The 27,878-nt window shown below is 34.1% G+C and overlaps 1 protein-coding gene across 5 annotated transcripts in view; it reads left to right on the plus strand.

The window, feature by feature from the left end:
• The window catches only part of LOC100924065 (teneurin-3), a 311,270-nt gene that overhangs the window by 79,540 nt on the left and 203,852 nt on the right, over positions 1-27,878 (plus strand). For all 5 annotated transcript variants that reach the window (XM_031943281.1, XM_031943284.1, XM_031943282.1 and 2 more), the window contains exon 3: positions 23,199-23,437. In XM_031943281.1, the coding sequence (XP_031799141.1) occupies positions 23,199-23,437 (239 nt within the window). The remainder of the gene's footprint in view (positions 1-23,198; positions 23,438-27,878) is intronic.

Here is a 27,878-nt window from a genome sequence, read left to right on the forward strand (position 1 = left end):
AATTATCGTTGATAACAATTTTCTGCTTTCCCTTTCTTGTCTATCTTCTCTTCTAATAATAGAGTGATTATACTTGACTATAGAGGTGTAATGCAGATTGACTGTGGGTAGTATGTTTAAACCTCAGCAATCTGGTCAGGCCAGTACTAAGTCTTGAAATGATATTCAAATCTAGATCTTCCTCATATTGCATTTTGTAATCTATGAAACTAAGAGTACTTTGTAGACTTTTTATTTTCAAAGGATTATAAGAAAAATCAAAAAGGGGGTTGCTTTTTTTCCTCACTCCATATTTCAGCATAGCTTTGGATATGATTTTTTAGAAAGTATTTTTCCACCAGATCCAACTTCTTTCATCAAAAAAAAGTTTATTTTTTTACTCTCATGAATATAATTTTTGCTACTAATTTTTGATACAATCAATAAAACAGTTTTTTTATACAGCCTGAAGTAGTTCAGTTTTATTATTTCCTTTATTTTGTGTTATTCAAACCAGCTTGGGGAAAAACTGGAAATTACTGTTATGTGAGCCACAAAGTTGTTCTGATCATTAACCCCCACCCCGCCATCCTAAACCCAATAAGTAAGAATCATTTTTCTTAAATTCAAACTTTAAAAAGGCATTTATTCTTTGCAATCATTTCTTTTTACTGTTGTTCCCCCTCCCATACATGATCACAGCTTCTGCACATAATAGCCTTGTAAACATGTTCCTCAAGACTTCTAGTGATAGATAGTTAACAGCCTACCAAGGTAACCCGTTCTGCCAGGAGACAGCTCCAGTTAGGAATTTTATCCTTATACCTATGCAAAAATCTGCTTCTCTGATTGATTTTTCTGGGGAAAAGTAAACCAAGTCTTTTCCATATGATAACCCTTTAAATATTTGAATTTAGCTGTAATGTCTTCCTCACTCCATTGCCTTGAGAAGCCACTTTTTCAGGCTAAATATATTCAGTTCTTTTAAATATTCTTTGCATGGAATAATTTCCCATCCCTTAAGAATCTTGGTCATCCTTCTCTATATACATTTCACCTTGTCCATGTCTTGTTTCAGACATAGTACAGCCAAATTGAATATAGAGCTCTAAAGGTGATCTAAATAGGATAATCTTACCACAGGACCTCCCTCATTCCATGCCTCTTAATATAGTTTATCAGCATGAGAAATAGCTACTGGAGAAATCTAAAAGAGGAGATGAAAATCTTTGAATGGGAATATAACATAATAGGTTTAAAGGATAGAGAATGATCAATCCAGTGCTAAGAAATAAATGCATTATTTTTATCTTTATTCAATCACTCTAATCTTTAGCAGTATGAAGTTAACTACAATTCTGACTTTTGTGATTGTGTGTGTATATTTGTGTGTGCATATGTACATACATATCCATATTAAATACATAGACACATATTCTTTCTGAATAAATTAAGTCATACAATAATTAGATATTAAACAGAAATGTGTTTCACCTGCAGTCATTTAATACAAGATTTATTATAGATCAATTCTTTTATGGATACTTTGTAGACATTGATACCTTGTTAGTTACTTTTACCTTGCAGTTTGGTAAATGTTTTGCTAATTATTAATGGATGAACTGCATATTGAATGATTTCTTTGTTGTTATATTTTTATTTAAATATCCTAAACTACTTTCATATGAGATCAATTAATTATGCTATTGTAATTGCCCACTTAACTTTTCCCATTTTTATCCAAGACTTTCAGTCTATTCAGAATCAACCTGGCATGTAGGCAGAGTAGGTTATTGCCTACTATTTATGATTTCAGTGAATATCAGAAAGATTCCTCCATGCCTCCAAATCGCTGCTCTAGCTGATGGAACCCAGAATTAAAAATAGCTCTCAGTTCCCCCTACTTGGTTTTAAATTTAGCATATGATCATTCAGGGCATTTTTATCCCCCAAAATATGAAAATTATTTAACCAGACAGAAATATTTAGTCCCTTTTAAAACTTTGATTGGAATACTAAAACATATTAAAAAAATGTTAACCTCAGAGCAGTTAATTTTACCATGTCTTTGTCCTTCTATTATGTCTTCTTACTCCTATAATTAAAAAGAAGGGAGTCTTTATATCTATAGAATAAAAGTCCTTTAATTTGCTCTTGAGAAGAAAAAATAATTTATTCAAAATATGATGAATGGCAGCTCTTCATAAGTTTGAACCACTTAATTAATTAAAGGAGTAAATATTTTAGCATTAATCAATAAAGACAACAAGAGATGTATGTCTCTCTATCAGGCAACATCCTAGGCCAGATCTCTTACGAATTCTGATTTTGATGGAGCTTTCATACAATAGGTTAGATTTTTTTTTTTGATTAGTGTTATTTCCAGAGTAACCAGCTTCTTTTTTAATAGCAATTAAGGCACCAGGAAAACATGTATTAATCATTTATAATAGGCCTTAAAGAATTTTTGTAAGTCTAACCCCTCTAAAATTACAATGCCACATACTATAATGATGTTTTGGTTTCACATAACGAACCATCCATGTGCCTTGTTCAATTGTAGAGTGCCTCAGGAAATGAATTCATAATAACTTCAAACAGATTTTCAGTTTTTTTCCTTGGGAACATGATCAAATTAGGTCATGGAAGCTCTTTGGCTGATCATAACTAGAGGTTTCTCTTCTATCATTATCCTCTTTCAGCTAAGACCTATTCACCTTGAAGCCTATGTCTTCCTCCTCTTTAAGAATTATGCTTGGGATTAAGTGACTTTTTTGTTCTCATATCTATCTCATGAGACATTTCTTTAGTCTTTTCTCCATTACTTTTATTTTAGGTCTGAAAGTCGTCCTTCGCTGTACTTCTTTGCTAAAACTTTATTACTTCTCTCTATAGACTCTGATGATTTTATTCTTACAACTTTTAATGCTGTCATAATACACGAATCCCAGATTTACCTTTCTCTCTATCCAGTCCAATGGTCTCCTATTTTTTTTTCAAAATCCTACCTATTTTTCTGAAATACGAGCCTCAGTTTTTATAGCCAGCTAATACCTAAAATATAATTACCTATCTCCATTATCCTAGAATCTCCTTACCTATTCTATTCTTTGCCTTTTTAAAAAATCTCTTTTTTCCCTTATTTCTAACCTGTTGCAAAGCCTGTTGAGTTTCTTATAAAGATTTCCCCATATTCTTTGTTCTTCATCTCAACAGTTTAACATCTTATCTGTGCAATTAAGCATATGTGGCAGCTTAATAAATACTGTTTGATTATAATCTCCCTCAGATGCCACTGCTGTGTCCTCTATGATTTCTTTTACATCTCACCTTCTTCCATTCTGTTCATCTTAAAATACTGCTGCCAGAAATTATCTTGCTCCATTTATTTTCTCTTCTAAATTCCCTTCCTCAGCTTCCTCTTGTCTCTGGCTTTAGGGGGAAAAATACTTAATTGTCTGGATATTTACCAAGCTTATACAATGTGTGCCAGCCAACAGTTCTTCTATAAGAGTTTATATTCCACTGGAGTAGTGTTAAGAGCCAAGACAGCTTTTTCAGCCATTATTTGGTTCTGAGTGTGATCACCATGCCTCTTATAGTTGGCATAGGTTTTCTTTGAGGTAGGTGAATAAATGAAGGGAGAGAGATTTCTATAGGGAAAGCCAAATTTTGTTTTAAGAACAAGAGACAACAAAGACCCTGAAATCATGTAAAGGTTACTCACAAAATACTCCTGTAACTTGAGTTTGTTGTAGACAAGAAAGGCAAGGAAGCAGATGATTCTGAGGGTAAAAGGCTGTGAAATAAAGCAGAATTTAAGACCTGGCTATGACCTCAAGGATCATCCATTTCAACCATCTTATTTTCCAAAATGGGGAACAGAGATCCAGAGAAGAAAAGCAGTTGCCCAAGATTTCAGAAGTAGTGGCAGAGCTGAAGCTAGCCCAGGTTTTCTAATTCATAACCCACTGTTCTTTCTGATACATTGCATTGTTTCTCTGTCATTTCATTCCTTTTGTTCCCTTTGGGCTGGCAGATTCCTTTGTAGACTTCTCCCATTTACCTTATGGCTTCTTCTTCCAATTCCTAACAGTTTGAAATTTTTCTTCTCTTTTGGCAGATTATGCTACCTCCTATTTAAAAATTCTTTGTTTTTATAATAACTTAGATTTTTAGAAACAGATGTGATTGCCATTTACAGAAGAAGGGGTATGATATGCATAAATCTAAAGATAAACCCAAACCACGCTCAGAAATTTTTAAATGTCATATTTTTATTTCCATTCTTAATTTAGTTTAAAAAATGGCATGTACATTTCATTATAGAATGTTATTTGCTGATAACCAATCAAGCTAATATAATAACTCATTTAAGTGAATAGCTCATAAAAGCTGAAAAGCAGGAGATTGTTCTAAGGGCATGTCAATTCACTAAAGTAACTAAATTGTGGCATAGTCATTCCACTTATTTTAACCATCTTAATCATTGATTCAGATAATTAACTGATTCAATTGATTGTCTATCTACACAGCCAAAAACAATCAGCCACTAAATATATTCAGTAGTAGCTTATAGATATAGTCTAAATTGAGTTATTTCTATTAAACCAGCCAGATGTTATTGTTTTGATTATTTCATTAAAAATATTGATTGCTTCTTTTTACCTCCTAAATTAGTGACAAATAAATAAAAAACCAATAATCATGTTACCAAAAATCTTTTTTTTTCTTTCTTAATTATACCCTTAGTAATTTAAATTGATAGAAATTGTTATTTCATTAATTAGGATCATTGTTAATGAAATTGTTATTAGTAATGTTTAATTGAGAATTTATATCCCCAATGTAAAATGAGTAGAAATTAGTGAAAAATGTTCACAGGAAAACACACAAACAAGCATGCTGTACTTTTAAAAAAAAAATAAAAGGAAGATATTGTTGTTCCCTCTAGATCAATTAACTCATAATGCTGACTACACTCACCATGAACATTTTTGCATATCCAGTATAATTATAAACAAAGTATACACATATGTGTAATTGCTTTTTTTAAAAAAGAGAGTTACTAAGACATGTAAATTTTTTTAATATAAAAATATCAAAGTTACTTTACCAAATGAGTGACATTAGATAAAATCACTATTAGCTTTTATTAATTCAGGTAATGCAGCAATAAAAATTTATCTCATTTAGAAGCTTTTGATTTAATTTTTTTTTTCCTTGCAGGGATCATTTCCTGGTGTGAAAGTTGTCCAAAGAAAATAGCACATCAATTCAGGAGTGTAATAGATTTGAAAGTACAACATTCTATCAGCATGACGATGTATTTTTTTCAATCATACTAACTCACTGAGTCACAGCTAGAATCAATATATATATATATTGCTTCCTTTGTTTTCATGTTGCAAGTGTATTATTTACATTTTAATGAATGCTTAGTAATGTTTGCTTAACTTTTTTTAACCTTTTCATTTTAAAAAAGCATATTAACTTAATGAATATGAAAAAAGAATAATAAAGGAAAGAGCAATTAAATAAAACAGACATAGGATGATTCATATTAGGGAAGGTTAGTTGTATGACAAGTACAGTATGTTGATTTCCATAAGTAATGACTCATTCAATGTATGACTTATTAATAAGTACATGATTCTAGGTATGCAAGATGGGACTTTACATACAGTAAAGAGAATAATTTTTGTATGTGGTTTATGGAATAAGTCTTTAATTTTTAAAAATCTATCTGTAAAAATACCATCATCTAGTAACTGACAAAATAAATACAGAGAACAACTCTGGTCAAGGGGAAAATGTTAGAATTAAATTTTTTAAATGTTTTTAATTAACAGAGTAAATTATTGTTAATTTTTAAAAGCCTTTCTTTTAATCAAAATAAATGGGATTTAGAAAATTAATTCCATTTTAAAGCTCATAGTAACTAAACAGTAGTTTAAAATTTTATTCCATTTTTAGGATTAGCTGTTTCTGAATTTTAAAAGTGTTTTTAATTAAGTGTTGTCTAAAAAAAATTTCAACTAAGGTTTTTTTCTGCTCTTGCACAAGTCCTACTAGCTAATTTGTAAATGGACCAATTTCTGCATATGTGCATTTTTTAACTCTTCAGAATCTAATTCAAACATCAGATAGATGCATATAATACTATTATTAATCTAGATTGATTGGAAGCAGAAACATGGATCTAAAGAGGACTAATGCGTTTCAGACACTAAGAGAGACTAATCCCAAAGCCTTACCATTCCATGATAATAAGTGTTCTGTCCTGTCATAGGGTTTAGAGAACTGATATTTCTTTTAAAACAAAGATGCTCCAAATAAAAAATTAGCAGCATCCAGACTTTAATTTGTTCCTGTGTAAAATAAGAAGACTGAGCAAGGTGATCTCCAAGGCCTTTTTTATCTCTAGGTGATCATCTAAATCTATGAGGGTATCTACCACATCCATGGGTATCTCATCTATCCATGAGAGTAGTCAGAAGAAATGACTGTAGATATGCAAGGTGGGACTATTTAAAAACAGTAAGGAAACTGATTTTTGTACAAGGCTTATGGAATTAGTTTTCTTAAATTTCAGTCATACCCATACTATAATTTGTTTACTTTAATGTCTTCCTCATTTATCCATAGGTATTTTTCAGTTTTAAACAGGGACTAGGTGAGAAAATAGACAAATATTTGAAACCCGATCTACAGTATTTCTTGTCAGCATTAAGAAATCATATTATCTTAGTGGAGGGAATCCCTATATGAATCTACAGCTAATAATAATTACAACATTTATACAGAACTTTAAGGTTTGCAAAGAAATTTATAAATATTATCCCATTTAGTATTGCTACATAAATATTTTTATCCCCACTTTACAGATGAGGAAAAAGAGGTTGACAAGACTTAAATGGTACAACCAGGATTAAACAAACTCTAAGAACCAAATACAATCTGATACCTATATATTAGTATCACTTGTTTTTAAATCACCTTCATTTTAAAATATATGCATTCCCTACCCTGAAATCCATCTTTCATATCAATGAATAAAAAAGAAAAGGGTTAGGAAGAGTAGGAAACAATTAAACCTAACTAACCAACATATTCACTACAGCTGACAGTCCATTCAGTATTCCTTACCTCTCTAAAAAGGAAAGGAGATAGTGCCCTTTAGTTTCTTTTCAGTTATGTCTGACTCACTGTGACCTTTCAGGGGGCTTTCTTAGCAAAAATATTAGAGTGGTTTGCCATTTCTTTCTCTAGTTTATTTTACAGATAAAGAAACTGAGGCAATCTGCATTACATGATTTGCCCAGGTCACACAGTTAGTATTTGAGGCCATATTTGAACTCATGATGAGTCTTCCTGACTCTGGGTCCAATGTTTGATCCGCCACACCACCTAGCTACAGGGGAAGGCTTAAATAAATAATCAAATAATTAAATAAATAATCAAAGTAATCAGAACCAGAAAATAATATATACACCAATGTAAAAGGAAACAACACTTATTACCAAAGCAACAAATCCCAAGAACTGAATACTGTTAATGATAATGAGCAAGCTTAGCCTTGAAGAGATGAGAAAATGTATCTCTTTTCTCATTACAGGGGCAGAGTTAGGAAGACCTGAGTTCAGTTGGACCTCAGACACTTAATAGCTGTGTGACTTTGGGCAAATCACTTCCAGGGGTCCTCAAACTATGCCCGTGGGGCCAGATGCAGCAGCTGAGGACATTTATCCCCCTCACTCAGGGCTATGAAGTTTCTTTATTTAAAGGCCCACAAAACAAAGTTTTTGTTTTTACTATAGTCCGGCCCTCCAACAATCTGAGGGACAGTGAACTGGCCCCCCTATTTAAAAAGTTTGAGGACCCCTGAGTCTTAACCTGTCTCTGCCTCAGTTTTCTCAACTATAAAATGGAGATAATAATAAAATAATGAAATATACTTATCTTTCAGGATTGTGAGAATGAAATGTAATATTTATAACACACTTAATGCAGTGCCTAGAATATAGTAGGTTCATAATATATAGGGTTTTTGTTTCTTCTTTTTTTGTGTTGAATGAAATTGTGTGTGTGTGTGTGTGTGTGTGTGTGTGTATGTGAAGGACTACCATCCATGACAGCTGTCAATCTCTGCTTGAAACAACTTTGCTAATAGTAGAACCCTCAACAATTGTTCAGTCCAATGATTCTAATTCTCATTTATGGTTCTTAGGGCACTACCATCCCTCTTTCATAAAAAAACAGCAATTCATTCATAACCTAGTAAATAGTAGTGAAATTTAGTAATCTAGGTTTCCCAACACTCTTCATTGACTTTTCCCCAGTCAAGTACCCTTATCCAGACTTTTCTACATCCAACTGTGAAGCCAGCTGTGAAACTGATTTATGTTCTTGAAAAATTTCTGTAGGGAGAAAAATAACACTTCACCTTAACAGCAGTAGTTATGTTCCATGTGTGATGTTTGCTACAATTATGATCCTTTGCTTCTGCATCCTCTAAATAGCTAAGATTTTTGTATTTTTACAATGATCTTGGATATCAGGGTTTCCCATTCGAGGCCTAAATAGGGTGAGATGTGTGAGTGTGGGTATGAGTATCATTGTGTGTGTGTATATATATATATATATATATATATATATATATATATATATATATGTATGTATGTTTGGGGACAAGAGTATTGCCTAATAACTGTAGCATCTTTAAATGAAAGATTGACAGTTTTATCAGCAGTCATTTGAAAAGAGGAGGAGGGAGGGCAGGAAGTCTGGAAATCAAATTGGAGTAATGGAAAGAAAGTGACTAAAATGGCCATATTTTTTGACTCAAAGATTCCCACTACTTTAGGTATATATAATTCAAATGTCAGTGACAAAAGAAAACCCCTCAAAACACCAAAAAAAAATTTTGTGGTAGCAAAAACCTGAAAGCAAAATAGAGTGGGGAGTCCCCAAATAAATTATGGTACTATATGATATTGGTATGCTGTAAGAAATAATGAATATGAAGATTATGGAAGGGCATAAATATACATATGAACTGATGCAAAGTGATATAAATGGAACAAAGAATTTACCCATATGACTACAGTGATAGAAATGGATAAAATGGAAAATTTAAAGTGAATATAATTATAATGACCTGCAGAATCTTACTCTGAAAAAAAAAAAGATATACAGATGTCACTTCCTTCCCCTTTTGATGAAGATTATAGATGCAGAATTCTGTACATGCTATTTGACTTAATTTATGAACCGGTTAGTTTTGCTTGACCTATTTTTATTTTTATTCTTTGTTAAAAGAGAAGGCTCTCTAGATAGGACAGTGGCATTAAGAGATGGGTATTTGGGAAAAGAGAGGAGTGATATATTGGGTTATAATATGAAGTTCTGCAAAAACCAAACAAAATTAAGGGGAAAGAAATGAGTGGAGGAAAAGAAAATAAAGGCAATTATTTAATGTATTTTTCATTTTTTTTAAAGTGTCAATGGAGGGTTTTAATTTATAAGAACCACTATGGTATTCTTTTGTCCAGGCTTGTGATTTCATCTGTATTTGGAACTCATAGTTTTGAAGAATGACTCAGAAGACTAAGAAGGGAAATTATTTGAATCAGGTTACACAGCTAGGAAATGACAAAAACAGAAACCTGGAGTCATTCTGACTCCAAAGTCATTATTCCAATCACTAGATCGTGCTGCCTTTCAAGGTATGTCTGATAAGTTGTTCAGGTACTTTCAGTGAAGCCCTTTTTATGGATGGAAAAATATTCAAAGTAGTACTATCTTTTTTTTTTTTTTTTTTAAGTAGAGAGAATACAAATCAAGCAAAAATTTCTAGAAAAATGACCAGAATGAGAAAATTTGAGGGTAAAAAATATTATTTGGGAGGAAAGCATAGTTAAAAGTGTTTCAGTCAACTAAGCACTCAGGAGAATTTGCTTCTTGAATTCTATAGGGTTCCCAATCCCCGGAACAAAAATAACAAAAATATTTTGAATAAAGGAACAGGATTATTGGATGACATTAATATAGAACATGAAAAGCCATGGAGAAAAAGTTATCTTTATAACCCCCATTGAATGTAAAATTAGGAAAAAAAAAAACAGTCCTACAGAAAAGGACTTTTCTTATTCTAGAATATGTCACTAACTTTAATAATGGATATTCACTAAGACTTAGGTAGAGATACCCATATAGGTAAAAGGAAATTTGGGACTCACTTTGGAGATCCCATTGGGGAAAAAAAAAGGAAACTTGCAGAAGGATATAATTAGCCAAGTGGTCAGAAAATACTGGGGAAGAAATTGAAGAGAAAGGGGGAAAACTTGAGACAAAAGATCTGAAACAAAAGAACAAAAACATAGGATAAAATTAAAAATAAAAAAAACAAGGGAGGGGAGGAATTTCCTTTTTTGACTTTGAAGTTAGAATTTGAGATGTACCAAGTCACTCCAACTTAAATATTAGTAACTATTGATAATTCAACACTTGATGTGCACATCAGGCAAGAGAGTTAGCCTTTACATAGTACTTTTTAGGTGATGCTCAGTTTTATATACAGTTCTTTATACAACCTAGAAGGGAATACATATATAAAAGGAGAAAGTTAAGACAGTGTTTTAAATCGAACTAGGCCCAAATCAAAGCCCTTCTTGGAAACAGCCATTAGGTTCTTCTGAATCCTGTAATTCCATGATAGTCTCATTGAACTGATTGCACACAGATGATAGTGTAATAAGTGGCTGCATAATGCTTTCTGCAGTTTTTTTTATGCAGCTGCTAGTGTGGGTGGGCTTTTTTCTGAAAATTCAGAGCAGCCGCTATAGTCGCAAAGCTTAGGAGTCTTGCGGAGCCCCTAAGGGCCAGCATCTACTGAGGTCTCCTTCCAAATACTGAGGCATTGAAAGCCAATGCTTACAGTAATTGTAATAGGTCTCTCTGAATATCTGTGATGAGAATCAGGTAGCCAGAAGGCAAGAACACCAGGAAACCAGGGCTTGAAAAGGAACAGGTAATTCATTCTGTGAGACTGCTTTCTTCAATATTATCTTAAATGACAGTCATATAGTATCTTAATTTAATTGAAATCAACATCAAAAATGCCACTTAATTAGGAACCATGATTTCCCCCCCAATTTAATTAAGTTCTGAACACATTAATAAATGTATATTTTTAACATATTAATAAATTGAAATAAAATTTATGACTGAAGATTGTATAAAAGATGTGAAATAGAACAGATTATCTGCTTTGGGACAAAATCATTTATCTCAAGGATATATTTTAAAACATGCCCTGTTTCCACCTGGGCAATATTCATCCAAACATATTTTCCTGTTTATCAAACAATACAAGCTGCAGAGTAGCTAGTAACAAGCAAATTACAATTTGATATTGTGTTTGAATTATCTGCTCCATTAAAATGTAATCTTCATGAGGGTAAGGATTACCTTATTTACTTGTAATTGTATTCTCAGCACTCTGGATAATACTTGACATACAGTCTACACTTGATAATTGTTTAATTTTTTCTTCCCTTTCTTTTTATTTTCTTTTTCCTCCTTTCTTTTTTTCATGCTTTCCTTCCCTTTCTCTTCTTTCTTTCCTCCATCCTTTCTTTTTTCCCATCTATCTCAAATGGCATTTACCCAAACCTTTCTTCTGTAATCTATCAGATAATTAGGACTATTTTACCCATAGCAATTAGTTCTAATCCTAATTTTTCCAAAAGGAATTTTTATCCATAAATCTTCTAAGGAGTTCTTTATTAGATCAGAAAATATCATTGTGGAAGAGTCATTTGACTTCAAATAAATTTTATGAGAACTTTAATAAGTCCTTTAAAAGTCAGTAAGCAGATTCTCTGATTGATAAATGATCAAAAGATATGAACAGACAATTTTCAGACAAAGAAATTGAAACTATTTCTAGTCATATGAAAAGGTGCTCCAAATCACTATTGATCAGAGAAATGCAAATTAAGAAAATTCTGTCAGATTGTCAGATTGTCAGATTGGCTAGAATGACAGGAAAAGATAATGACGAATGTTGGAGGGGATGTGGGAAAATGGGGACACTGATGCATTGTTGGTGGAGTTGTGAACAAATCCAACCATTCTGGAAAGCAGTTTGCAACTATGCTCAAAAAGTTATCAAACTGTGCAAACCTGTTCTCTAGAGATTTTTGACAATGCTACTACTGGGCTTATATCCCAAAGAGATACTAAAGAAAGGAAAGGGACCTATATGTGCCAAAATGTTTGTGGCAGCCCTTTTCATAGTGGCTAGAAATTGGAAATTGAATGGATGTCCATCAATTGAAGAATGATTGGGTAAATTGTGGTATGTGAATGTTATGGGATATTATTGTTCTGTAAGAAATGACCAATAGGATGATTTCACAGAGACCTGGAGAGACTTACATGAACTGATGCTAAGTGAAATGAGCAGAACCAGGAGATCATTGGGTATGGCAACAAGATGACTATACTATGATCAATTCTGATGGACATGGCTCTCTTCAACAATGAAATAGTTCAAACCAACTGTCCAGTAATGAAAAGAGCCATTTACACCCAGAGAGAGGACTATGGGAACTGAGTACAGACCATAGCATAGCATTTTCACTCTTTCTGTTATTGCTTGCTTGCATTTTTGTTTTGTTTCTCAGGTTTTTTTTTTCTTTCTAGATCTTATTTTTCTTGTGCAGCAAGATAACTGCATAGATATGTATATACATATTGGATTTAAAATGTAATTTAACATATTTAACATTTATCTGACTACCTGCCATCTAGGGGAAGGAGTGGGGGAAAGAGGGGAAAATTTGGAACCAAAGGTTTTGCAAGACCTGAAGTCAGGAAAAACTAAGTTCTAATCTCTGCTCATACTAGCCACGTAACCATTGAAAGATCCCATCAAATAAGAGGTCTGCATAAATTCTCTGTAATTACATGATATAAACAATATCAGAGGATTGACCAGCCTTTATAATGTAATTGGCCACTTGCTGCAACGCATAAAGACCATCCATGGAAGCAAGGGAGTGTGAAGAATCATAGTTAAGAGTGATAGAAAAAGTATTCTCATCCATTGTCTTCATTGATAAAATGAAGAGTTAGAATCCTGATGGTCTCTGAAGATTCTTCCTTCTTTAAGTCTGTGATCCTATAATTCATATTCTGCTGAGATGAAAAGGAATTCAAGCTTCAAAATATCTCCAAATTTAAAAGTCTTAGAATCTATATATGTTATAAAATCAACCAAAAACATCCATGCTAACTTATTGGTAAATCCACTTTGAAATCAGAGCATCTAAATAAGCCCAACTGATATTTTCCTCAAAAACATCTTACATTCCAGGGAAAGTATGATGATGTTGCTTAGATGGAATCAGCAATATGAACATTAGGATCCCCTTGTATATGTTTCATGTGATAACTTTTAATTTAATGTACATTATCTCTTTGGCAAACAACGGGAAGAAAGAGATGAAAATGAAAAGTCTCCAATATATTAATACTCCAGTTAGGAAGGGAGGTAGAGTGAGGGAAGGAATAAATGCTTCTTGAGTCAGGCTAGATCAGTTAGAAAAGCACTTTCTATCCCAACCAGTTCTATCAGACAATGGAAACAATATGTTCATCTTTTCAAGCCTAGTACATTGGCTACTATTGTTAAATTTCAACAGTACAATGGTGACAATAGCCAAATATTACCTCATCTTTTTAGAAGTATAGTCATTTGTTTTGCCTGTTGCCTCTTAAGGATGTGCTTGACCCTAAATAAAACTTAGAAGAAAATTAAAATGTTTAAAGCTTACAAATATATAATTATGAAATTAAATGAGATTAAAAGTTTCATAATTTAGTTGATAAAATGGTTCTTTTTATGACTTTTTTTCCTTTCTTTTGAGGAAAACCTTTACTAAAGTTGGAAAAAAGTTATTGTGTATTTTCCAGGGAACAATACTTTCTATTTTGGTCTTCCCAACCTGTTCTCTAGAGGAGGATTATTGCTTAATGAATAGAGCCAGGAATGAATGAATGAATGAATGAATGATTAAGAATTTTTTGCTTGATACAATTAGAAATATAAGCCAACCCTTCTGTTAAGGAGCTCTTATTGAAATTGGGGGAAACAACACCTAAAAGAAGATCTGGGGTAAAGATCCTATCAGTCACACAGAGATTGTGAGGTCTTAACAAGTCACTTAATATCTCAGAACCTCTAAAACTCAGAGAAGCTGTAAGTAAGTTTTAGGAGAAGAAAACTCTCACCCACAATTCCCTATACCAGTGTGAATACTCACCAATTCTGAACAAGTAAACATGCTCAGCTATTCAAGGAAGACTGCAATGAACCATAATGTCATTTTAGGGAATGCTTTTTCTGTCACTTTTGACACCCTCCCTTGCCTCCATAGATGGTCTTTATGAGTTGCAGCAAATCTGATCAATCCTCTGGTGTTGTCTGTCTCATCTTAGTAGAGAGATTTTATGAAGGAGGCCTCTTATTTGATGGGAACTTTCAAGCTCAGACTCCTCCAGATTAGCCTTCAAAGGCACAGATGACCTCCAGGCCATGGCGATGTGGATAAATTTATCCCCTGAGCTATATGCCTCTGTTTATAACTGGTTGTAATGGCTCACATTAATATAGCCTTTTAAATTTGCAAAGTACTTTCTTCACAGCAGCCCCTTGATGTATCAGTTTCTCTATCAAATTATTAGTTTAAGTGTTAAAAATTTTGAGAACATATGTTTTATTATGGATGTATAAAATGACTAGTTTGGAAGAAAGTTGATAAATGGCTTTCCAATATTGCATATACAGAGTTCTCTCTGCCTGGAGTATATGAACAGATTTATAAAAAAAGAAATGTGACATGTATAAGGGGGAAATTACAGAAAAGCCACTTGAAATCTCACTGACTGTGATGAGCTTGCAGGGCCCAGTCTTATGCTTGAATGAACCTGAGGGATACCTCCCTATGGAATAGGAACATGCCTACTCGTACTTTATTGCTGGAATACTGGAAAATGAAGGTTTGTAATTTAGGAAGGATGATCTCTTTCAGAAGAGCCACTCTTACCCATGGTATATAAAAAAGGCTGTGAGATCATCTTGGCCCACTTCACTCTCTCTTGCTTGACAAGACTCCTTAGCCTTTTTCAAAGTACAACTAAATGGGAGAAGGGAGGGAGAACAATTGATGGTGATTTGCAACAGAAGCACATGACAAAGGCAAGCATGTGCTTGTAGTTCAAGAAGGTAGCTCATGGATAATGTCCCTGAACTCTAAGATTCAGTGTGAGTAGAGGAGATTTTTAATTTACTAGGGAGCATAATACCAGAATTCGGTCTTTAGAGAAAGGAAATTCATGAACAATATCAGTTCTGGGAATTGTTTTATGTTAACCCCAAATTCAAAAATTTCCAGTTTGTGAGTTAGAGGATTGGATTTTCCATAGAAAGGAGATTTACAGATACAAAAGACTCCTGGAGAAAGAAAAGGATAATCTGCATTGCTCCTGTAAATCCTACCTGGAGAGCAAAGTTACTTGGACAGTGAATGTCAGATGGAAAAAAGATTGTTTTATTCAGCAATTCCCCAGAGTAAATTTTAGATGGAATCTAAACAAGCAATCTCTCCAGTGACAACCCCATTGAGATTTCCCTGGAGCAAATCCAGTTAGCCAAAAAAAAGAAAATGACCACAGCAAGAGACCTAGTACGAGTTAGTCCATAGTCTTTTATTAGACCATAGGCTACATGCTATATTTGTTTGTTTGTTTTTAAATCCTCATTTTACAGAAGAGGAAAGTGAGGCACAAATTAGTTAAATGACACAGAGCTAGAAAAGGTCAAAGCTAGCAACTAAATGCAAATATCTTGTCCCTGAATCCTATGTACTTTTTATTGTAACATGCTGATTTATTATTTTCAAGTAACTCTTGTTATGACAATTGTTTTATTTTATATAAATGATGTTGGAGTATTTAAAATATATCAGTTGAAATACAAATATATAGACAGAGCATTTAAAGACTCAAAAATTTACTTTAAAAAATCTGGTTGCTTTTTTTTTATTGAAAGTAGTATATTGCCACTTTTGTGAGAAATGGCTTTAACGGAAATAAAGGGTTTTTCTATCTACAACTGGAAGGGAATTCAGAGGCCACCTAATCCCAGCCCCTAATTTTACAGATGAGGTAACTAAGGCCCAGTGAAAAGTCAAGTGACTTGCTGAAAATCACATAGGAAACAAGTGTCAGAAGTGAGCTTTTACCTCAGATCCTCATACATAGAAGAAAGAACTTAGCAACCATTACTTTTTGTCATTCTACCATAGATAATAGGATTAAAAAGAGGGATATAAAGGTTTAACTAGTGTAATTAATCCTTGGGGGATGGGAAAGAAACTTCTTGAATAAAGAAAATGAGATAACATGAAGGAGAGGAGTGTAGATTTATGTTTATACATTTTGCATGCATTTTCAGTATATCTGAAATCATTTACTTTGAAACGAACCTATGAGGATAGTAGGATGAGGTTTATACACATTTGAGAGCCAAAGAGACTGAGATTCAGATAAGTTAAATGAGTTACCCAAATTCAGTTGTCTATTAAGTTGCAGAGCTGGGATTCTGAGGACATGGATACTAACTCCTGAACTACAATGTCTCTCTCTTGTGTTTCCAGAAGGGATGCGATGGTAGGATCCCAAAACCAAAATTTAAGTTGTGGTCCCGCCTGAAGGAAGGAGGGGGAACAAAAGACACTATCAGAAAAGAATCAAGGGACTCGGTGACAGCCTAGAAGCAAGAGGACAAAGAGGAGTAATTGAAAATTATACCAAGTCTGTCAGTTGGAGAGGATAATAGAATTACTATAGTGACCAAGAAGGGAGGGAATGGGGACAGGAAAAAAAGATGAGGGGGATTCAGTTTTTGTCCTCCTCATTTTGAATTTGTGACATGACCTCCGGAAGGAAATATCAGTTAGTCATTTAGAAATACGGGCGAGACCAGAGAGAGGGGAGGTCTGCAAGCAAGCAGCCGAGCCGCGAGTCTTTTCGTTTGTTGTTGTTTTTAAAAAGCAACTATTAATTGCGCCCGCTACAAAGTAACCCGACGCGGTTTTGTTTTTGGTTGCCGCATAGCGTTACAAGTTAATGATGCCGCGCGGTTGCAAAGCTGTCGTCTGGCGCGGCTGCTGTTGGACCGGAGGAGCCCCCTCGAGATCCCGGTGCCACAGAGCAACTGTTAGTGTGCACTGACCTTCTGCACCAGCTGGCTTTGGGGCTTTGAAATTGATTTTCCTCATCTCAGTCTCTGATAGTCTCTCTTCAAGCGCGCCTCTCTAGTTCATCACCAGAGTGAGGACGCGGGCACAAATAGCGGAGGAACTGCAGGCAGGCGTCACACGGGGCATCGTTAGAAGCATCAGAACAAAAATCAGCCCGTTGCGGTGTGCTCGGTGTTAAAAGAGGCTGCTACTTTTATTGTGGAATACAATGGGGAATTTTTCTCAAAGGGTGGACTTTAAAAATTCCCAAATATGGTCTAAAAAGTCAAGGGAATGAGGGCCAGGATTCAGGCTGGCAACATCTGGATCCCAGGTCCTAACAATACATTCTGAACTGGAGACAGACAGATACATATTTTTATATAAATACAGATAAATTCCCATGCTGATCAATATACGTGTATGTAATATACATACTTATGCACACATATTTGTGTATATAATATACATTGTATATATTACATATTATATATATATAATGCTCCACATTTGGATGTATACATCATACATATTCCCAAAGCTCCATAACCTTTTATGTACCATAAAGTAGAAGGTAGAGGATCATGGGGGAGGGGAGAGTGTAATTTACAGAGAGTTAATGGGAAAAATAATTTCTCTGTGTAGAAAACTGTTGTATGTCTCATGCAGAGAAGATATATTTTAATCACAGTCATCATCTGTCATTGTTCTTTTTTTGCCTATTTCAGGGGGAGAGACTTTTTATTCATGGGAAATGGGCATCCAGCCACTTTGAATCCAAGACTAACAATCATATGCCTAAATGAAAATTAATATGTACTTATAAATTTATTTACATATTGATCTATTTAAACACTTTGCGGCATGATTGCCCACACTGGAATCCATACGATAGTGTTTTAGATGGACGAACTTGTAGATAAATTCAACATATAAAAACCTTTTAATTTTTAGGAGCTTCCAAAATCAAAACCATCCTTTCCCACGCATCGTAGAGGCAGTGTAAAAAGTTCCATTTTCAATTTCTTAGCATTTTGTCCCTTCCTATACTCAGATTTATTTAAAATCGAATCAGGTTTTATTTGGTTTTTATAGACTTAGACCTAATAAGTTATTTATGTGGACAGGCATTTGGACAGAGAAGGGAAAAAAAATCTTGTGCATCTGATTCATAAAATCTGTTACCAAAAGTTGTTATAAATTCTGTTTTTTTTTCCATGAAGGCATAGAGTAATAGATCATCTCTCTAAATTAATATTAAAATAAATTAGAAACAAGGTCAAAGAAACCCATTTAAAAATAGTATAGATTATCATGCCTGGCCTTTCAAGAAAATCCCCAAAGCCCCATGACTGGAGCATTTCCTGACCTATTCATAGTAGAAATATTGTTCCTGTGGACAGGGAGTAAATAAATTGTACTAATTTTGGAAACTGAGTCAATGCTCAATTCTACCTAGAATTCCCAACAATGACTAGTAAAGCTGAGTAAATTGACATTTGCTGCTGCTGCTAAATTGATTAAATGACTTGCATAATTTAGAATGTTTTATGTCCCCCCTCCCAGCAGATTTATTTTCCTGATTATGCTTCTTTTAGATTAGAAGTAAAAATGAATTTTCATTCCTTGGGGACACAAAACTGGTTTTGGCTATGCACAACACTAATGGGTTATCTATGATGAAGATATTACCTCAGATAATTGACAGAATAGATAATGTGCATTCAGATAATTGAGTTGACTTCCATAAACCTGTGTTTCTGAAGGTGTTAAATGCCAGGTGTAACTATAAAGGAATGATATTCATTTCCTTGGAGCAGAGGGTACTATGTTAACAGACAACAGATTATTGTTCATCTAAGCACAAAGAGTTAGCTAGATTGCTCAGTGGATAGAGCATTGGGCTGGAGTTAGGAACTATTAAATTCAAACTTGACCCCAGACTTTGGGCAGATCACTTAACCTCTGTTTGCTTTCACTCACTGGAGAAGGAAATGGAAAATCGCTCCAGAATTTTTGCCAAAGAAAATCCCATAGAAAATATAGTTCGTGGGTTCAAAGAGTCAGACATGACTGAACAACAAGCATTATCAGCAGTTAGGATTATCTGAGGGTAAAACTGAAAGTGAGTTAGTGAGTTCCCTGAGACTAGAAGTGTTGAAGCAGAAAGTAGATGACCATTTAATCAAGATTTTGTGTTTAAAAAAAAAAAAAAAAAAAAAAAAAAAGCTTCATATATCAGGTACAAAAATAGTCTAAATGACTTCTAAGGTCCATTCCCAGTCTAAGGCTGTGTGACTTGTAAATTGTCTTTGAAAGCTTTTTATAAAGAATTACAGGAATACTCTGAACAGGAATAAGTTTTACATTTCCAGGATTAGAACCATTCCATTTCAGAGTTGGAAAGGATTCCAGAAGTTATCTAGAAGTATCTGGCTCTTTGAGCCAGAATTCATTCTGCAACCTCTCTGAAAAGTCATCATCCAGTAGTACTTTTTAAAATTTTTATTTTATTTTCAGTTCATGAAACAAAAGAAGCATTTCCATAGCATAGCACAATTAAAAAACAAAAGATGATTACATATGAAATTGCAAATGTACCATGTATGACTTGCTATTTCCTCCAAATATATGAGTTATTATGTAAATTTCTTTGTTCCTTTTTTTTCTCTCCTCCCCCAATACTAGAGATGCTTACCATTAGACACAAATAGGTATATATGTATGTCTATATATAAATATATATAATACATGTATTATATACACATATATATGTATTTGTACATAAGTGTATATGTGTGTAAAATTATTCTATACATATATTTTTCAGTTATTTCTCTGAGTGCAGGTAGCATCTTTCTTCATATGTCTTTTATTTTTAATAGTTAAAACGTCAGTCACTCAAAAATCATTCTTAAAACAATATTGCTATTACTCTGTGCAATGTTCTTCTAGTTCTGTTTACGTTACTTTTCATCATTTCATGCCTTTCCATGCACTTCTAAAATCATTGAGCAAATAGTTTCTTATAGTACAACAGTATTCCATCACAATTGTTCACCACAACTAGTTCAACTACTCTTGCTGAGTGTTACTCTTGAAGACCTTCAGTGATAAGCACCTCACTTCCTTTCACACTTTACCCCTCCATGTTGGGCCAGTTCTACTCATTTTTTCCTCATAAGGAACTGAAATATTTCTCTCTATAACTTCACCCCATTGTTACTACTTATGATCTGTCTGGCCAAATAAAAACAACTGTAATGTCTTTTCCATACAAGAGCCCCACAAGCCGATAAAGATAGCTGCTTTTGAAACCCTTTTTTCTCTCCTATTGAATATACATCTTCACTTCTGTTAATGGATCCTTGTATGGCATAGTCCCAAGTCCTATCCCGTCATGACCACCCTTTTTTGACTGCATTCCAGCCTCTCAGTGACAGTGACCTTCATAAAATGTGATGGCCAGAACTAAAACTAATACTCCTTCCAATGTGGTATGACTATTACTTCATCCATACATCTGGACACTGCTTCAGTTAATGAAACTTATAATCTTGCTACCTCTTTGGCTACTACATATACAGTTTTAGAGACAGATTTAGTCTACTAAAGTAGACTAAAGTCTACTAATATTTTTCCTATAAGAGCTACTGTCTAGCCATGTCCTACCCCATCCTGTAATTAGGGTGTTCCTTAATAGTACTTTATATTTATCCTTCTTAACATTCATTGTATCATTTTTATCATGTATTTCCAGACTATTGAGAATTTTTTGGTTGGCAGCCATATCATGCATTTTGCTAACTGTCCTTCCAAGCTTTGTGCCATCTGTAGATTTGATAAGCATTTTATCCGTGTCTTCATCCAAATCACTGACGATAAAAATGTTGTTATACTACCTGCATATGGAGCCCTGTAGGACACTTTCTCTAAATTCACATTGAATGTGAATTCAGTATAGTCCGGTCTGGTAGTATAGTCCATTTGAATCAGCACAGTATATGCTATAATTTAGTTCACATCTCTACAGTTTATCTCAAGAGCAGTGGGAGATACTTTGTCCAGTGTCTTGAGTAGGTAATGTTCAAGGATACTTGATTTCATTTGTGTTACAGATCACTTCCCATGTATTAGAAAGGTTTCATAAGCTGCTATGCCAAAAAGACAAATCACTGGGGGCTTAGATAGGTCATTATCAGGCCTATACTGCACACCTTGATTGTTCATTAGGACCTTATCACTTCTGCTCTCCTACCATAGTCTTTGAGAACCGAATATGAGCTCTAAATTATAACAAAATATTGAAGGAAAAATTTAATGTTGAGCCTAATAGCTAGAAAGAGTGGGGGAAGAAGAGAGAGGAAAGAATAAAGAGAAGAGACAAGTCAATAAAGCATTTATTAAGAGGTTAGAAAGCAGCTAAGTGGCAGAGTGGATAGAGCACTGGCCCTGGAGTCAGGAGGACCCCAGTTCAAATCCAGTCTTAGATACTTGAAACTTACTAACAGTATGATCTTGGACAAGTTCCTTGATCCTAAATGTCTCTCTTTAAAAAAAAAAAAAAAAAACAAAGAAAGGAAGGAAGAGAAAAGAAAGAGAAAGAGTTTATTATATGCCAGACATTGTGCTAGGAACTAAGGATACAAAGTAAAGCAGAAATCTTCTAACAGGGCAGACAGCCTCAAACTATGCAAGCACTACACATACATGTATCAGATATATAGATATAGAGAGATAGATAGATAGCTATAGATATATACTGTATATATATACATATTTGATACACATATGTACCTATAGACACATATACCTCAAATAGGTGTGTGTACATGTTAGATACATACCTATTTGCACATATACATATGTATGTGTATATATTACATAGATACCTATAAGTATATATATAGATAGATAGATGAATGCACATAGACAGACACACATACAGTGCAAGGGGAAGGCAATCTCAGGGAAGGCAGGGAGTGAAAGGAAGGACCAGAAAAGGCCTCTTACAGAAGATGATATTTGAAGTAAGTTTTCACAGAAGCTAGAGAAGTAATAGGAAGGAGAAATGAGAAGGAAAAGCATTCCTTCCTTAAAGGCAATCAACCAAAAAAACATAATTCCAAGAGTTGGAACACCATTTTTCAGGAGCAGTGAGAAAACCTGGTTGCTCAATTATAAAGTATATGAATAAAAGTCTAGCATGGAAAGGTAGAAAGTAGGTTGGCCATTTGGGAAGGCCTTTAAATGCTACAGAGAAGACTTCATATTTGATCCTGAAGATAAAAGAAGTTACTAGAATTTATTAATTAGGGGAGAATGATGTAGTCAGATCTGTACTTCAGGAAGTTCACTTTGGCAATGGAATAGAGAGTGGAAGAGTGGGGAGACATGAATTGGACAAATTGCCTCATAGGCTGTTGTACCTAATTCTCAAGGCCTGAAGAGTTGAGGACCTGAACCAGGGTGGTAAAACTAGGGTAGTAACTCTATGAGTACAGAGAAAGGGATATATCTAAGACATGCGTGTTGCTTTGTCTTTAAGAATATTTATTAGCATTCATAATCTTTTTATATACCGTGAACTATATAGATCATGTAAAAGGGGAAAAAAAGAAGAGAGATATGTGGATATAGATATATCTCTTGAGATATCTATCAATATGCTAGATATATCCAAAAATGTAGCTAGATATCTTCTCACTTTTTGTTTTTTATAGGTATATCTGCAGACACATTGCTATCTATAGATGGATGCATCTGCGTAGACATAGCTATATATAGATATCTTTATCATCTCATATTTATCTATGTATCTATAGATAAAGATATAGATATCTCAGCAACTTGTGTCTTACAGTTTCACGTCCTTGTATCTTACAATGATATTTTTTCATTTTCCAGGCATTTCCTATTCAAAACAGGAACAGGGACGACGCCACTGTTCAGTACTGCCACACCAGGATACACAATGGCATCTGGCTCTGTTTATTCCCCCCCGACTCGGCCACTACCTAGAAACACCCTATCAAGAAGTGCTTTTAAATTCAAGAAATCTTCAAAATACTGTAGTTGGAAATGCACTGCCCTCTGTGCTGTAGGGGTCTCTGTGCTCCTGGCAATACTACTATCATACTTTATAGGTAAGTCTCCATTTTTATGATTAAAGCTAGGTCTCAATTAGTACAGATAATGAATCTCCTGAAAGTCATATTATTCAACTTCATACATTGTATTATCATTGAGCTGGAACCAGTGACCATATTTTATATAAGTTCTAAGAGTGTGATTTTTAATACATGAAGACATTTAGAATGTGGGGAGTCATTATTCACACTAATCGGGGCCTAGCTGTATTGTGACTGTAAATCAGGAGACCCATAATGCTATTTTAGTGATTTAATGTATATATTTACTTTCCCCAGCAGCATAGCAAGAGATTATAGTTCAGAATGAGGTGTTAGAATTGGGCTGATAAGTATGCTGTATAAATCACAAAGTATTTTCATTAAATTTCAAGAATTTTAGATAAATAGAAGAATGTGTGTGTGTCTCTTTGTTTCTCACTCTCATTCTCTCTCTTGTTCCTTCTTTCCTAATAAAGCATAGCCTTGCTCAGTACGTTTAAAAACATTTCTGCTTTTTGGTATATCACTAATGAAAACGTGTATCTCTGCTACATTTCATGCATACAAAATATTTCATGCCTTTGCTGGAATAAACATCAGACAGGAATCTCCATGGCTGCATAGTCAGTAGGGAACTCTCTGCCTACTTGTGGTATCACACATCTTTCAGCTAACTCAGCAATCTAAATGTAAAGCTCATCACTCAGGGCCATCACCCAGCACTCAGGAACACTCCCTAGAGGGTTTCAGGCCCATAAAACAATGAATGGATTATAGACTCATTCACATATGTGGATTTTTTCATCTTTGCAGATGGAGTATTGATCATGTTTTTCATTTAATAAGTAATCCAAGTAATGCAGACTACTAGTAGAAAGTTGCACATAGTCATATGACTTAACCATTTCACAACATGCCAGAGAACACAACAAATTAGGAATTGTTTCTGAAATACAAGAAATTAAAATAGTTTTGGTCCTGCTTCTAAGTGACAGAAAGGGCTTACTGCTTTAAAAGGCTAACAGTGTTCACAAAGACATAGCATAGATTGACATAGCATGTGTACCATGAAGAGAAAAAAAGCTAGCTATGCAGATTCAAGTTTTTAAAAATTTGTTCAACTAATGAAATAAAACAAGCATTTCCATAACATAGTACAATAAAAAAGATGATTGAACTTGAAACTGCAAATTCACTATATACAACTTGCTATTCCTTTTAAATATACAATAAAATAATCATGCAAATTTCCTTTTTTTCTCCTCTTTTTCCTTCCCTCTGGCCTTCTCATTTCAGAGACAACTGCCATTAGACGCAAATAAGTATAGATAAATGTATAAATAGACATACACATACACACGTGTGTGAGTGTATGTATGTAAAATTATTCTGTACATCTATTTATCCATCTTTTCCCTAGATACAAATAGTGGCTTTCTTCATATTTTTAAAATCAATATTGCTATTACTTAATACAGTATTCTCTTTTGCTAATTTTGCTCTTCGTTATTTAGTGCAAGCCTCCCAATGTTTTTTTAATATCACTGAGCCCATAATTTCTTGTAGCATAATAGTAGTATTCCATCATAATCACATACCACAACTTATTCATCCATTCCCCAATTGATGGGCAAAATAGCCTGTGTTTCTAAAATGTTTATAACAGTTCTCTTTTTGGTGGAAATTGCACAGATACAAGTTTTCAGAGTATTATATGACGCTTCAGGAAATTCTGCTCCGCCTAATATCACAGTGTGGCTGCATATGGATTAATTTCATCATTCTTTGATGAGTTGTATTGTTCCTGTGCCTAAATTATTTCCCCAGTTTTAAGATAGATGTTTTCAGGAACTGTATTAACTCTTATGGGTCAAAAGGTCAGTCCTTAAACAACAGTATATTCCTTAGGAAAGAGGCTAGAGAAAGCTAGAAAAGGAGCGATCAGAACTCAGGGAAAAAAAGCAGTTATTAAGGCAATCGTGCAGTATTATATCATGCCATCTACGAGTAGTACTGACTTGCAGAAATGTTGGGCTGTTTTCCCTGAATAATTGAAATCAGAGCATAAAAATTTAGACTTTTAAAGAAATCTAGATTTTTAGAGCTATAAGTGAATTTAATTCAACCCCTTCCTCTTATAGAAAAAAGGAGATGTTGGTCCAAAATAATCAAGATGACATGATTAATGTCATTGATTAGAACCTAGATTTCATGATCTCCAGACTAGGGCCTTCCCACTGGATCACATTGCCAAATCCATTACCTCATCCATTGTCTTAAAAGATTTGTACGCTTTGATCCATACATACATGTGAACTTCCAATGAAACCTTACTCCAATACCTCATTCTAACTGAAAAAATTTTCCTCCCTCATTTGCCCCTTCTTTCATGCTGTCTAAATGTCCTCTTTAGTTCTGAAATTAGTGCCAGAAGGATCACATGGGAGTGACCCTGGGCTCTCAAAGGCTTTGCCACTGAAGTGCAGTGTCTAATTGGATATATCAAAGTGGGGATTGCTTCTAGTATGGATTTGGCAATGGATTATATTCTGGTTGCCAAAAGTCCAGTGTTGCTAAATTTGCAAAGCCTCTTCACCACAAAATTGGCCACTGATAAAAAATTTTTAAGCCACAGAAACTCACAACACTTTCTTCTAAAATATAGAGGTGTTCTGGTCTCATTTTAGGAGTGCTTACCACATGGAATCACAGATTTTTTAAAGTGTAAATTTAAGTGTGTACAAATGTAATGACAAATATCATGTATTATATTTCCCTATTAGAATTTTTTGTCTAGATATATCTCTATAATTTCTTTGACCCATATCTTATTTCCCAAAGCATCCAAATATAACAAAAGTAAACTGACCTACAAAATGAAAAAAAAAATCCTTTCTTCTTTCCCAAATACTACAGTCCATCTTCTTACTATTCTTTCTTACATAGATAAACAGCACAATCAGAATAAGAAATATAGCCAATTTTAATTTACCTATAACATAAACTGTCTTTAAAATTTTTTAATCCTTTCATATATTTTATTTTTAAATTACTTCATCCCTGATATACTTTTATGATCCTTTCTACAATATACTTGGCACACATTTTATTTGATCCTTACCATACCTGTGAGAAAGAAGTAATAGACTTATTATTACCCTTTTTCAAGAAACAGAGAAATTGAAACTCAATAAAGGCTGTGATTTGTCCAAGCTTGTGTAGCTGGTCGCTGGCAGAAGCCAGGTTAAGACTCAGTGATTCTGATGCCTAGTCATGAGCATTAGCTCATGTTGTTATTCCTGATTGCTGATCCTAATTATCAAAGGGGTTTTCAACAATTTTATTAGCTCATTTGTTCTAGAGGAAATAACACATAAAAATAATTCTTTTGTTTCCTTTTCTATCAGTATGTGATTTTATATAATAATGTTTTTTTTTGTTTTGTTTTTTTACATCTGATGACAGAAAAGCATTCCTCTGTTGAATATAGTCAACTTCAGCAAAACCTTTGGCTTTTGGGGGAACATCTGTGAAGCATAAAGGGAAGAAAAGAGTCTGCCTAACCAGCCAGATCAGTCCTGGGGATCAGTAGGATAATATGTCACAATCAGATTACCCTCCAAATATCTGAAGAAAAGCACTGTGGCCATTATGAGAAGAGGGACTCTATTTGAGATTTTTGCCTCTGTCACTTCCTCTTTACTTCCTCCTTCCTCCATTCTCTCTGAGTGTCCTCTTCATTTATAAAGTTAATACCAGGGGATAAATAAGGCAGCCCAAAGTAATGGGCCACTCTCACCAATAGCTTATCTCCCAGCATTTTCTTCTTCCCTTTTCAACAGGGAAGGGAGCTTGATTGAGCTGATGGCTAGAGCATTAATATATCACTCCTATCAAATGGTGCTCCCCCAGGACATTAGAAGCAGCTCCCTTCTCCTTTGGATTTAGCTGTGGAGGATGAGCAAGATGGAACATCATAACTGATAAGTAATAAATAAAGCAATGTAATGGATGTACCAATTATTTCACAACTTCTATTTTTATGTGTACAAATTCAATTCAGCAATTAAGCAAAAGAAAATAAACTAGGAGACCATACTGTGTGAAATAGGGCCATGAATTTGGAGTCAGAGGACCTCAATTTCCCAGGATAAATGGAAGAGAGAGGAGAGGGAGGCAGACTTAGAAATAATAAGCGAACTACGAAGGTGAAAATAGGAGTACAAAGGTTTGATTGAGGAAGGTTGTCTAAATAGAATTAATAGAACTGGAGAATTGATTGGTGTAAAGGCATGGCAAAAGTCAAAGATCATAGCAAAGTTTTGAGCTAAGAAACTAGGATAATTGTGATACCCTCAACACTCAAGGAAATTGGAAAAAATTGAATTTTTTAAAATAAAAACTGATGTTTGAGGGGAGATATATCCATTATAGTAATACCAATAATAACAGTGAT

This window comes from Sarcophilus harrisii, chromosome 6, assembly GCF_902635505.1.
Source record: "Sarcophilus harrisii chromosome 6, mSarHar1.11, whole genome shotgun sequence".
Taxonomy (NCBI): domain Eukaryota; kingdom Metazoa; phylum Chordata; class Mammalia; order Dasyuromorphia; family Dasyuridae; genus Sarcophilus; species Sarcophilus harrisii.